At 37.8% G+C, this 15312-nt stretch overlaps 1 protein-coding gene across 1 annotated transcript in view; it reads left to right on the forward strand.

Annotated features, from left to right (window-relative positions):
- fars2 (phenylalanyl-tRNA synthetase 2, mitochondrial) overlaps positions 1-13787 on the forward strand; it is a 177450-nt gene extending 163663 nt beyond the window's left edge. The window contains exon 7 of the mRNA XM_052115234.1: positions 12962-13787. Coding sequence (XP_051971194.1) covers positions 12962-13100 — 139 coding nt within the window. The 3' untranslated portion in view covers positions 13101-13787. The remainder of the gene's footprint in view (positions 1-12961) is intronic.
- The last annotated feature ends 1525 nt before the right edge of the window (positions 13788-15312 follow it).

Here is a 15312-nt window from a genome sequence, read left to right on the forward strand (position 1 = left end):
GGAGTTTGGATCCCTGAAATTATATTTTTTTCATGCATTTATTTCTTTTGTGGAATTTGATCATTTTCACACCTGACAATCTTTCACGGCACACTAGTGTTCTGCGGCACAATGGTTGTGAAACACTGCTCTAAAACATGAAGTTTAGTGTACTTATGTAACATTCTACAAAATGACCTCCCAAATATCCTTGAAATTGCCCTTATCCATTGACATGTCCAGTTACTCGACTTGTAGAACAAGAGGCACTCTCAGTAACCCTCCTCTTTGTCGGGTAAGATTAGAAAATAAATTAGTTGTCTGATTAATATAGACATGAGGTTCATCTGCTACTAGTCAGGATGCCGAAGTCTGGAACTCTTAATGGAATGCAAATTGAATTCTTCAGCTGTTCCCTCTCATGCCAGTGAAGAGAAATACCACCATACCTTTGATGAAAATAATATTGTCTTGTTTTTTCACATTCGGTCTTGTCATCAAAGGCCATGAAAGTCAAAGTTAAATCCTCTTGCCCCTGGCAATCCTCGTCATGGCATTATGTTTATTGAAGTATTGCTGAAGATGATGGAAGCAGTGACCCAGTGATGTCAGTCTTTAAATCAGTAGAGCGCAATATTGACCAGCCAATCTTTCAGCTGTCTTGGTCCCAGTAGTTTTATTTTATTATTTTAATACATTTTCTCCATTCCAAAAAATTGTTCAATAAAGAGTTCTAAGCCTTAAACTAATGATCTTGTTAAATACAAAGAAAGGAATATGTTATGATGTTTCTTTTAACAGCACAAATCGAGCACAAAGGAACGGTACCAGTACGGAGCGATTTGGGTGATGTCACTGCCCCCAAAGGTTTCATGCTATTTCTAAGGAAGATATATAATTTCAGTGTTTCTTTTAATGGCACAAATCAGCACAAACGAACAGCACCGGTTCAGAGCAATTTAGACAACATGGGGTGGAGAATGACAGCACTGCTCCCAAATACAAGCTGTTATTTCTAAGGAAGGAAAATAGATACAAGGTACATTTTACCATTACAAATGAATGACACCAGTTTGGTGTGATTTGGAAGGCATGGGGTGGACAGTGATGACACTGATACCGAATTCCAAGTCTTCTCTTTTTTTGTCCCCATTTCTCCCCAATTTTGGTATGCCCAATTCCCATGTGTTAACTTTTGCCCAGGCCTAATGGCCAGCAACTGATGTGTGTGCAAAATATAGTGAAAATTCAAGCATGCCAGCCAAGTACCTCAAAAACATGTAAATATACATAAAAAGGAATAATGACATTTAATGCGTTGCCATTGTAATACTGTGTAAGATATCAATAATCCCTTATAAATTTTAAATCTGCACTGTCTTGACATTATTCAAAAACTATTTGAAGCAATTCAGGTAAACATAAGAGGGATATTTCAAAGTCTGTTAAACGTGCCACACTTCCTTCTGCCAGATGGTGGCACTATGACCGTGACCCACAAATGCCACATCAATGTGATCAGCCTGCAAGGACAAACATTTGTCTCAATCTTGATGTAAATCACATGATGCATGCAGAAGATATGAGATACTTCCTTTCTCCCATTTTTTTACATTAATTTATAGTGTCACCACAGCAACACCATTCGATATATAAAAAATCTGTTCGCAATTTAGCATCATCAATGTCTTGGCATGATTTCGCCCACATTTGGTACCTGTAACATGAAATCCCTAGGAGGAGTATTACAAATTCCAGAGCATGCATTTTTCAAACAATCCAAAATGACCAACTTCCTGTTGAGCGGAGCTTATGACTGTCAGTGTATTTTATTTGAGTATTAATTGATAATTGTGTGGAAGCTGATAATGAGATTGCTGGCCCATTTTGCCAAACATGAACTCATTTGAACTTTTTTTTTTTTTTTTTTTTACAGGAAATCACTTTGTTAGAGTGCTGTAGCTGTTAGCATGTTAGCTGCACTCCTTGGGTAAAATCATTAGCAACCCAATGAGTGAAATTTCTGTCTATGCCTTTTCCCCTTCTAAGAACTTCAGCCAGTGGGTAGTGTCGTGTTTCATAAGCTCTCACTTTCTGAAAGATAAGTGCCTATCTTGGGTGTGTTCTGTAGACTTCTTTCCAGGAATGGCTTCCATGAATGAAATTCTACTTCTGTACATGTGGTTTCCCATTACTTCAACTGAAATTCCCATCTACCACTTGACATACTGCCTGCCTGTCCATGGACAGATTTAAAAGTTGGGTTCAAATGTCTGAGACCACATAAAACATTTCAGATGAATAACAAAGTTTTAGGATTTAGAAAAAGAAACAAAGAAGCATTATAATTTATTTTAAATGATTAAGAAATATTTAAGAATCAGTACAATTTCTTGTTCACTAATTAAAAAAGTAATAAATAAATACAAAGTTAAAAATGGATCATCAGGTTTTGCACAAAATGTTGGAATTCAACTGGAGTACATGCTGTGATTAAGAAAAAATGGGACTTACCAAATTCTAAATTAGTATTTTTTAATTAATTAAAATTTTCACTCAAATTGTTATGCTCATAATATATAATATGATTTGATATGGAAAAATGTTATTAAATAATAAAAATGCTAAACGTAAGCATTCTTACTTTTGATCCCCACTGCATATACACTATGTAGTGCTATAGGATATATGCTACAAGGGGTTACTGAAGGTTCCACTTGTGCCTCTTAAGAGACATTTGAAACCACATTATACATTTTCTTACCATGTTGGAGACAAAAGAATATGTGGACTGTGTGCCCAGGAGATGAGGTTTAGTTCTTAAATTAACTATTTTCAGATAACTTAATCAGATGTTCGGTCCCAGTTTACAAGCGATTCTTACATACTGGATGCTTTTGAAGAGCAATCGGAAACATTTTTTATACGGAATCTAAAACACAAATACAGCATGCAAATACTTGCAAATTTGTACTTGGACTGAATCATTAGTTTTCCAACTGTTCATCTGAGACCACAGAGGCCCCCAAATGCAATACATTAAAAATGGCTAGCTTTTTATAAAGAAAAAAAGCATACTTTAACATGAGACTATATATACCTCTTTTTCAATGTCTAACAAATGATGCAGTGGTTTCAGGCTCTGAAAAAAAATGAAAAAGAAAAGCCATGCTGTGCCTGTCCTATGTCTCTTAAATTGCACCATGTTGCTAGGCACTGTCTTGGAATACTGCTCCCAATTACTGGATAGAGAGGCAAAGGCCATGCTGAAACCTCTGTAAAATGAGGCCCTGATTTTACAGCTTCTCACACAGTGACAGACCTTAGAAGCAAAGGAGAAATGGAAAAAACACTGCTCACTGTCACCATGGCCTTTAACGCTTCAAGCATCTGCCGTTTGGGCACTGTTGTGCTCCGTGAACATGAAACATGTTTTTTCTCTTTTTTCACTCTACCATATATTTTGTTGTGGCTTTGTTGTCATATCCACTGTCAGTTTAATATAAATGCTGAAAATGTACATTCCTAGACTTGAAAATACACATTTAAAAGGTCTTTTATTTTATCTGGCTTTCTCTGTTTTGTTGAGGCTGTTGTCGTTTTTTATAAGCCAATTCTTGTATGGTAGGTACTTATTCCTACATGGTATCGACACTGTTAAATTCAAAATTTCTCATGAACTTAAGTCACACTTGCTTAAGGAGGTAACCATAGCAACTATAGAAAGCCCAAGCATATTCTGTTAGGATTGGTATAGGACGGTACATCACATGTACAAAATATTATAAAAAAAAGTGTTTCACTTTAAAAGTGTTAAACCTCCACAAAATGCTTCCTAAACAATTTTTTGTATTTTTAGTCAAATTAAAAAAGTCATCCTACACAGTCTAGATCTTCCCATCTAACTGAAATGGGTGTGACCTTAGTAATGGATTGTGTGTTTTCTGAAGAGCATGGAAGACCAATGTTCATATCATAGCTGGGAAAAGATGGCAGATTCCATATGAATAGCTAAAGCTGTTAAGTTCTATATATGCAGTTGTGTATATTTGCACATTAATACAGTGGGCTACAAATGACAGAGAAAGAGAGCCAGTGTTTGATTTATTACATTACTGAAGCTGTATTATGAATCTCTGTGGCTTCATGGGCAGTTTGCACAGGGTTTTATTAACATCTCTAATTGCAGGATGGAAAAATCAGTCGACAGCCTGTTTGTGTAAAATAGTCATATAAAAACCTGAAATATATTATAATAATAAACCAAGAACCGACTTTAGCCTTAGTTGGCTTGGTGCAGTATAAATTAACTGTATGCTACAGTTTAGCCATAGTTTAAGAAATCATACATTTTTGTAGCATAAGCTCAAACCTATGCCAAATGAATCAAGAAAATATATTACACTGCCAGCTATGAGAAAAGAGGTACCTCTTACAATGACCTGAGACAAAGTGTCAGGTTTTTCTTGCAAGTTATGGAGTTTTGTTTGAAAAGGCTGATTCTCAGTCTTGAAAATGAAGCATTAGCTTGATCTGTTTCAAGACTCACTCTCAGTATCTCTGAGGTACAGTTTGTCTTCTGTCACTCTTTATGAATTTCATATCCGTGCACTTGTTTTTTCTCTTATGCATCCTTGAAGTTTGTCACATACACCTTTCCATTTGAAGCAAAGCCTGTATGAATAACTGCACCTGCCAGCTCCCACACCAAATTTTGCCAAGCAATAAAACAGAGTCAGCTCCAATAAAATGGAATTGTTGTGTGTGTTTGGATCACTGTTCGCATTCTGTGGCCACTGAATTATTGAACACGTGTGTGTTCACTGGAAATGTCAGCTGTTCTTTTTACTGAGGTAGATAGAGGTAAAGAGACAGGAAAAGTTATGCATAACATCAATGGATATAACATGCTAGTGTACAGTGTTGGGTGCAATCTGATTACAAAGTAATGAGCTATTATAATCTACTTACTGTTTAAATCAAAAAGTAGTTTAATACATAACATTTTAAATTCTTGTAATCAGTTTAGAGTTACCATCTTTCAATTCAGGTAATTACTTGGGTTGCGCCATTTCTAAAATAATATTATTTATGTGTAAAACATTTCAAATATTCTGTTTCCGTGACAGCGTGTGAGCTACAGTTTCCGCCTGAAATGTACACAGAGTGGCACCAAAACAGTTGGCTTGTTAAAGGTATAGTACACCCAAAAATTAACATTCTATCATTTATCATTTACTAGCTCTCTTGCCATCTCAGATGTGTATCACTTTCTTTCTTCTGCAGAACACAAATTAAGATTTTTAGGAGAATGTTTCAGCTCTGTAGGTCCTCACAATGCAAGCAAATGAGTGCGAAGATTTTGAAGCACCAAAATCCACAGAAAGGGATCATAAAAGTAATCCGTACGACTCCAGAGGTTAAATTCATGTGTTCAGACAGGATATGATGGGTGTGGATGAGAAACAGATCAATATTTAAGTCATTTTTTTTATCATAAATTCTTCTCCCTGCCCAGTAGGGGGCGATATGCATGAATAATGTGAATCATCAAAAACAGAAGAAGATGAAAGTGAAAGTGAAGGCAAAAGGACTTAAATAGTCATCTGTTTCTAACCCACAACTAACATATAACTTCAGAAGACATGGATTTAACCATAAGAGTTGCCTGGAGTATTTTTATGTTGCCCTTATAGGGATTATTGGAGCTTCAGAAAGTTGGCACCCCCTTTCATTTGCATCATGAAACTTATTTCAGAGCTGAAATATTCTTCCTCTCATCTGCTGGACACTAAACCTACGTTTGTGTCCAGCAGATGAGAAAAAACTAATACACATATGGGATGGCAATCGGGTGAGTAAATGATGAGAGAATTTTCATTTTTTGGGTGAACTATCCCTTTAACTCTAACCCATAACCCAATCCCCAACCCTAAACCAACTGGCAATGGAGTAAAAATTTCATTTTAGAGCGATAATGCAACCTCAGATGTTGATTTTCCTTGTGATCACGTTGTCCAGATCAGTGCTGAAATACGCTAGCACAACTCTTAAGTAGATTTGCCACACAGTGTCCTTTCCTTATATAATGCTGATGTGCTATAAGAGAGAGATTAGTGGAGGTTATGAAAGGATTAAAAATGTTTAGATTTTAGTGCTGGACAAAAATCGCTTTATCCAATTAGCTGCTTTGGTTCTTTGGGATGCGTGAAAATGTTTCCCAGTGGCAGTCAGCGATAGACAAAAATTGTCAAGCTTCACGTTTTGTGGAGCGCACACAGTAGAAATCTGCTGGGAGTCGGAGTGAGTGCATCAGCTTACGGATCCACAAGTTTGCAAATCATTTTCCACAGCCTGTGTGGGTAGAAAGCCGTCACGTTTCAGAGATATATTCATAGCTGTCTATTTTTACATAAATCTATTTATGTCACGGGGGGTTCAGTCTTTCTAGGGTTTACATTAAACGCTTTCCTTTTAGCTCTGTCTTTCTTCACACTAACTGTGGTTTGATTAATTATCTCTTCTCACACAGCACTAGGTATGATCTTTTCAGTCAGTTACGGATAAGGTTTCCCAGGGATCACACTCATCTGATGGTTATTTTTAGCTTTTTAATTGTGAGGATGCTGTTTCCTGCTATGGGGAGAGGAGCTATATTGAAACAGAAATGCAGGGAGCAGCTCAACATTTATGCTTTAACCTATTTTCTCTTTATAGAGAGATGCGATCATAAGGTAAAGAGTTGAATTATGCTACATTATCTGTAGTGGAAGACAATGTGAGGTTTCAAAGAATATTAGTATACAAATGGACATTTGTGACGACAAACAGAAGCAATTCTAGAGTTCTTTTCCCAAATCTAGTGATCTGCTTGTTGTCTACATAGAAAACCCCTTTCTAAGGCAGTATCCTAAATGAAATGGAACCTCACAAGTGACTGATTTGAAATGTGAAATGCATAGAAAGCTCGACTCACAATTGATTCAAATAGAGTTTGATGTTAGCATGTTGCTAAGCTAACAACACTATGCACTAATAAACATAAAAATACCAGCTTGATCTCTTGAAACTTACATGGCTGTGGCAACATATTGCTAAATGTTACATAGTTTATTACTCATATTGTGGCAATCCCTTGGTGAAATGTCCACTGTGTGGTGCTAAAAGCAATTGATCTTCCAAACAGATGAGATTTTTTAGGTTTATGTGCTATTATAAAATAATTCACCCAAAAATAAAAATGTTCTCATCATTTGCTGTGCTCACCCTCATGCTATCCCAGATGTGTATGACTATCTTTCTTCTGCTGAACTCAGATAAAAAAAATTGGTTTAATTCTCAGCTCTTTTGGTCCATACAAGTGATTGGGTGCCAACATTTTTAAGCTCCAACAATCACATACAGTAAGTCAGCATTAAATAAATGATTTCATGTGGGTGAGAAACAGATCAATATATGTAATTGTTTACTATACATAAATTCTCCTCCCTGCTCAGTCAATCTCCACTTTAACTTTCGCTTTCACATTCTTCATGCATATCGCCTACTTCTGGGTAGGGAGAAGGATTTCATGCAATAAAGGACATACATATTTATCTGTTTCTCACCCACACCTATCATATCACTTCTGTAGATATGGATTAAAACACTGGAGTCTTATGGATCACTTTTATGCTGACTTTATGTGCTTTTTGGATTGTCAGAATTTTGGAACCCATTCACTTGCATTGTATGGACCTACAGAGCTGAAATATTCTTCTAAAAACCTTCATTTGTGTTCTGCAGAAGAAAGTCATACACATCTGGGATGGCATGAGGTTGAGTAAATGATGAGAGAATTGTCATTTTTGAGTGAACTATCCCTTTAAGTTTTACATTTCTGTCAAAAATGTGTCAGAGCTCATAGAATCTAGTCATTAACAATCAGTGTCTTGCTTAAACTTTAAAGGAGTAGATCAACCCCCGCACCGCAGAAGAAAAAGTAATACATGTTTTGACACATCTGGGTGAATGTGTTTTTTTATTCTTGTGCATTATTATGTTAGATAACATCCCAGTAGGCAGTGTTGTAGTCAAGTCACTAGATCTCGAGTCCTCACTGCTCAAGTCTGAGTCCAAGTCACCAATATTGTGTCTAATCCATCTATCCATCCATATACTGTGTATATATATATATATATATCTGTATACACAGTCTCCGTCTCTATGTAAAATTGCACCTGTCATAAACGCATGAACACACATCAACATGATCTTATGTTCTTATAATCTTATAATAATGATTTACGATTTTGTTGCACATATTTTCAAATTTTCTACGTATGTGCCGCCACATAGATTCGGAAAAATCCTTAATGCGTTCTAGACTAACTTGTACAGGTAAGTTTTCTACTGAGGTGAAAATTTTGAGAGGACTTGAGACGTAACGTGTTCTTTGTTAACGGTTTCTGCCATTTGAATCGCTCATGTCTATTACATTGTCGGTGAGCATCGGAGTGTCATTCTTACAGTACGACTTTAACCATGTATATGCACCACCGACCAAATGGCGACTTGATTCCTCAAACTCCATATTCTCTCTCGCTATACCATGTCTACAGAGGAAGAATATTTGTATTCTTCCTCTGTAGAGGCAGAGTTATTTTGCTTTATAATAGATTTGCGATGACATGTTTTGAGTGGCACACACACTCTCTGAATGAGAGCTGGGGGGTTTGAGAGTGTACGTCCAGTTTTGAGTGACAACAAAGGAAATCCACGTGCGAGTGCAGAGATTCACGCTCGCGCAACCGGTACATGGCAAGACATTGTTGTATATTATGGGCAGAACAACGAACAACTGCTATGCAAGATGACTTGAATCCAGGATCAACACCGGAAATTCCTCAAAGTCATAAATGAAAGACTCTGCTCTGCTGATGCCAAAAAAAAACGAGCCAGAGGTCCAAAAGAAGCTCCTTTGATTCATTCATTCAGTAGCACTTAAAATGATATACTGAATGACCACCATGAGACATTTCCTGTGTCACATGCTAAAACTCTGTATAAGACAAGAGAGAGCTTGAAAACTGTCTTACTTTCTTTGAAATGATCCCTTTGTAACATCTTTTTAGCAGGACAGAAAACGAATGCTCATAACTTCAAATTTCTCTATAACATGCATGTGATCTCAAGCCATAAAAGGGCAGGAAGCAAAAGTTAATGGTTGTAACAAGTCCTCTCCTCCAAGTAATAATGCGCCCAATGCTCGAGTCCAAAACAGAGTATTAGTGTTCAAGTCCTAGATGGGTCACGAGTCATCAATATCGCAACTTGAGGACTACAACACTGCCAGTAGGCACCAGCCCGGCCCTGCTGACAGCGATTCCAAGATCGGCAAAGTGAATCCGATGTAGCTTCACAACTCCCCATTGGTTTGCATGGATATTTCAGTAGCTGTTTTGCTGCAGCCGCCTGTCAACCATTTTGTTTCACTTGGTTGCTCTGTAAAGATTCGTTATAGTCCAAACCCTTGCCTTTCTTCCCGAGTCTTCTGCAGTCTTGCGTGCATTCAGCATGCCCAACTAGAAGGAATCATGCTTTACTTTAGTGCTCTCCATGGAGAGTGCTGTTTAAGTGAAAACTTTGTCGTTTCTTGTTCTTTGTAAATCCAAATAGCTGCTCTCCTGAGACAAAGCATACTGTGTGTGAGAGAAAGAGAGAATCTGTTAGACTGGCTGACAGCTCCCTGAACGAGTTTGTTACGCCTCACTCCATGTATCAACTTGACCTCATATATAGTGTTGTATAACTTATCCATGTAGTGTTTTTGATTGTGCCGAAATCTCTATTCTCTTCCAACTGAACTAGCATGATTGTCTTTCTCCATCTTCTCCAAACTGAGAAATTAAGTGGGGCTTGGGGAACAAAAATTGAAATTGACAAAAATGGCTCAGATATTTAAATTATGTAGCCTAAAAAAATGCACCTGTAGTGAATTCCTCTTATTTGTACTATGTTATGTAACAGGTGAAACATTCTATTTAAGGCCTGTCTAGTAATAGGTTTAGTGCCTCTGCAGACACTGTGGTGACATGTAGCTGTTGGATATCTGTATATGCTGTTTTAGAGGTGAGTGGTGTTTAATGTTTCCCAGTGTTGGGAGGTAGTTAAAATTCAGCACATTTTTCAGGAGTGTGACTAAAGTTATGCTTCTTCCCCAACAGTGTAGCTTTTAAAGTAACTTGTTACATTTTACAGCTGGTAGTGTGTTAGTAGTGTCAAAAAATGCTATTGAGCTGAGTGAGTGATCAAGCACACTCGCCTAAACTCGCCTTGTATGGTTGTAACCAGTGTTGGGGGTAATGCGGTAAAAGTAATGCATGTTACATAATCAGATTACTTTTTTAAGTAATGAGTAAAGTAACGCAATGTTTTTTTTATTTTAGACCAAAATATCAGAGTTACTTTTTAAATAAAGTTAATGCATGCGCATTTCGTGTTTTACCATCACATTTGTGGGAGTGAAATCCGATTGATTCATGTGTTAATACACACTGCGTTAAAAAAATCAGTAAACGCATTTAAGCAGAGGGATTTTAAGGCTTGTTAACGCCCGCCGTGTTCTCGGGGAACAGAAGGGGTCTCCCCCGCCCTTGGCAGCGGCTCTCCCGCTCCAGGCGGTTGGCTGCGAGCCTCTTCCCACTCGCGGTCGGCGGTCTCAGACCCCGCCACGTTTCAACGGCTGGTAGGGGAATCCTCCACCCCTGGCAGCAGCCCTGACCGCTCCAGGCGGTTGGTTAGGAGCCCCTTCTCTCCTCGCGGTTGGCGGCCGTTCCTCTGCTTCCAGGCTGCCGGGCTCCTCCGTCCCTTGGAACACGGCCGCGGCTGCTCCATTGGGGTGGATGGTAGTGGCGAGAACTCTACCACGGTGTATCCCTCCTCCTTCCTGGGTCTTCGGCACCAGTGTAAAGGGATATAAGGGAAAGGAGGAGGCAAGAACCGGACAATATAAATAATAGTTTAATGGAAAACTGAAACCAAAGACACAAACACACACATGACGGTCAGCTGCCCGTAAATGCGCTCTCTCTGTCGCACCACCATCCACAGTTGGCCTTTATCCCTCTCGGAGGCTAGATTAGCCTGATAAGGGAACGGGTGTGTATAATCACGACGCGGCCCCACCCTCTGCCCTGTCACAGATACTTTTTAAGGAGGAATACAATATTCTAATGAGTTACTGTGGCAGGGTAAAAGGCGGGGCCGGGTTGTGATTCTACACACCCGGTCCCTTATCAGGCTAATTAAGCCTCCCAGAGGGATAAAGGCCGACTGCGGAGGATAGTGTGGGAGAGAGAGCTCGTTTACGGATATGTCCGTCGTGTGTGTAGAATCACAACCCGGCCCCGCCCTCTGCCCTGCCACAGTTACTTTTAAAAGTAACGTTACCCAATATTGGTAGTAACCATTAATTGTTTTTTTATTTATTTGTATCTAAAGCTATTTAAATACTGTATATAACTACCAGGTGATAATATTGAATTCTGCAGTCAGAACTGATTTTGGTCTTATTGGTCTTTGGTTTATTAGTCTTGTTATCAGTTCAGATCCGTCATTGGTCCTTATGTTATTAGTTCAGCCTTGTGAGTGGTTATCTTATTATCTTGTTACCCCAGTTTGTGGATTTAAACCCTCTTGTTGCCTTTGTTCTTGGTCAGGTATTGTGTGTGGTTATGTTGCGTTTCTTGGTTTATTCTTGTTCTAGTTCTTAGTTTATTTGTTTCCTAGTCAAGTTCAAGTTTTAGTTATCATGTTTTATGTCTTGGATTGCATCTTGTAAATAAACTGCACTTTATTTCTTTTCATCATCGTCTTCGTCTGCTACTTCAGCCTGCCAAAACGTTACATCAAGTGTTTTATATATATATATATATAAGGATGTGCACAGTTACCGTTTTTAACATTCAGCTAACCTTGAGGTTTCCAAACGTTTTTTTGGTTGGGATGCTGGAATGAAGAATGTTTAATGCAATGGAATTTCTCAAACACTGCTCAAAATATCTTAAAATAAAGTGCACAGTGAACTATGAGCCTTATAGCACAATACATGTATGTGGAGTTGCACTGCTGTGGATAAATAGCCTCTTCAGGGTGCTTTAATTTGTAAATGGATTAAAATCAACTGCATGGAAAAACAACCTGGAATCATTGTTTAATGGTGTAACAGTCACGTGAGGTCCTTTTTGCAACCTGAACTTCAGAACACGGCATAACTAATGAAACGCAAAGCAGGTGGTTGGAGAACCGTTTCTAAAAATTCAAGTAATTGTTAACTGTACTTGGTCTCTAAAATGCGATCCTGTGTGAGATGCTTAAAGAAAAAGTGAGATTCAGTGCAACAGATAAAGACATCCATCTAGTGCGTGTTAATAATATACTGCATAGAAAAACAGCGCAGACTCGCAGAAAAGCATGTTTGAACAGGCTGTAACTAGCCCTATACTTGGAAAAACTGACCCAAACCCGGCCAGAAAACCTGACGATTTGTCAGGACTCATCGAATTTGTGTTGGGTTGAAGAGCTCTATTACACCTGTGGAATAACTGAATAGGGATTTTGGTGTTCGAATAGTGACGCGTCAAACAGTCAACCGAATTTTGATCATCCGTGCACATACCTAGTTTTTAACAAAATAAGACTGATGGGGAAAAACACCCCCGACAAGTCCAAAACCTCATCAAAGGAGCGATTACATTAAAATGTACCCTGACAGTAGAAAGCTGTACAATCTAATCAGTTAATGTAAATTCCAGCAGAGAGTGTTTATTATATACAGTTACTTGATTTTATAGTCAGTGGGCATAACTTTACAGACCCTATTTCAATTCATTTTTTAACTGAAGTATTTGTCACAAATGTATAGTTTATTGCATGTTTTATATTTTCCAGGGTACAAATATTGGCCCATATTAAAATATTTTATTTATCTCTTTCCTTTAAGGACAAAGAGAGTAAGCCACTGTTACCGCATTGTATATCGTCACATGGAGAGAACGCTGACCCAGGACGAAGTGCGGCTTATTCATGAAGCCATTGAGCAGGTGGCTGTAAAAGAGCTTGGAGTGGAGGGAAGATACTGAGACTTCACAGGAACCAACATCGCCTTTCTCAGATATTTCCTTGGGAATTGATGGTGATCTTTAAGAGTCTTTCACCTTTTCTTGGTTCACAGAAATAGTCTCACCTCTATGAGATAAATAAAATGTGTCATCTTTTTTTTATAGCAGTTAAAACAGTACTTTGGGACTCCATTTTCAGTTTTCTTAAAGGAATCGTTCAATCAACAGTTACATTTCTGTTGTTATTTAGTTCACCTGAGTAAACAAAGATGAAGATTTGAATTATGGGGTGAACTACTGTATTCCTTTAACAAACATTCGGTTTTATTACATAGGAAGCAGAATTTTGACCTTTAAATGACCTTTTTGGTTACAATAACTTGGCCTGATTGCACAAACTCCCACATCACACTAGCTTTTTCATGGCGCTAAAAGCCAGGCTTACTTAAATAAACTGGGAGTGCTGCACATTTAAAGTCAATACAAATGTCAAAGAGGCCTTTTACACACATGGATATGCTTGAAACAGAGCTAACAGATATGGATCTAATTTCTATACCTTCCTTAGATGATGTGAGGTATCACGTAATGAGCTGCTGCCCTGAAATTAGTAAGACAATGAAACGATCCCTGAAAGTGACTATGCAGTAAAATGGTAAACAGGAAGCTAATGTTGTGTTGTTTGTGGTAGAAAATAAACTGAATGTTGAGGTGTATTTGAGTCACTGTCTTTTGTCTTTGTATTTCCCAACTGGTTCATACCTTAGCACTCAAAGACCACATACACACTGCTAAGTTTTGGAAGTGATGACTGAATTATCATTTTGTACGTGTACAGAATAAAGAACTCGCTCCTACTACCCTGAACTTATGATAACCATAGTAATGATAACCATATAGCAATGTTTTGCCATCTTGCAACTGTAAAGAAGAAACATGGATATCAAGAGTTTACCATGTTTGGAACTACGTTCAGTAGATTTTTTTAATTTGATTGTAGAATGCGGCTGTCACTCCACATTTATCTGCTGTGAGAATGTGGCAGTCACTTATTTCCAGGGGTTTCAGTACAGCGTAAAAATGTGACGTGGTAGTGTAGGCGTTCTCCTAATTAAAAATTTGCATAGTTCTTATGCAGTTATATTGCAAACGGTAACAAAAATTATTTATCGTTACTCGTTCTTTACATTAAAATGCTACCGCATCTTTTACAAAATCATCTGCCTCTGTATCATAGTAAAACAACAAAAACATTTACCGATTTCCCTATTTTGTCATAGATTTTCCATGGCTGTTCCATCAGTTTGCTGTCGCTGTTATGAAAAGCCCGCGATGAAAATATGAAATGCCCGCGGAAAGAAGGCACTATAATGCACATGTGCGCTGACCTGAAATTTGTTTTATGTCATGGCCACGCCCCTTGTGCGTCGCTGTACTGAAACCCCTGTACTTTAGTGAATGCCGTGAGAATGTGGCCAAACAGTACGGCATTTTAGTCTTATTATATAACATTATTGTACAGATAGTGAGTTTTGAACATAATACATTACATTTCTGTTTTATGAGCAGCATCAATGTAATCTCATGAGTGTTTGTACATATTCCTACATAAAGTGTGGTTCTAGCACATGTACGTTTGCAAAGACACATTATACAACAGCTCTACAGCTTATACAACCCTAATCTTGTCATAATTGGAAAACTCAGTTCGCTTAATTAAACAGTACTTGAAATGTCAAGTTTTGGGCTCACAACTCAAATAGCTAAGTTCCTTGAACTTGATTTTCTCAAAAATATCAGTCAATCTTAGTTCACTAGTGGTGGTGATTTTGATACATTTCATTGACTCGATTCTGTTGATTCCATTCACCAAAACGATTTGTTCAGATTCGTTCATTAAGTCGTTTATTGACCGTCTCTTCAGGTTACACCTTTGAGTCCTGTGGATGGCGCCAAGTGACTGTCTTTCAAGTAATTGCATTAAACCAAAAGCAGTCATTCACATCCAGAACAAGTCTAATTATCCTTTATTAAAATGTGCTTATCTACAATTCTACTAAGAGACTTAAGCACTGATTATTTAAGCATCATTAGCATTTCCCCACAAATGACAACAAAGCATGTTTATTATTTAATTATTCTTATTTATTATATAACTGCTGAGTGTGACTTTTAATCAAGCTACACAACAAAAGACAACAGTGCTAGCCTAATAAATAATTATGAGTTTCAA

This window comes from Xyrauchen texanus, chromosome 42 (genome assembly GCF_025860055.1).
Source record: "Xyrauchen texanus isolate HMW12.3.18 chromosome 42, RBS_HiC_50CHRs, whole genome shotgun sequence".
Classification (NCBI taxonomy): Eukaryota; Metazoa; Chordata; class Actinopteri; order Cypriniformes; family Catostomidae; genus Xyrauchen; species Xyrauchen texanus.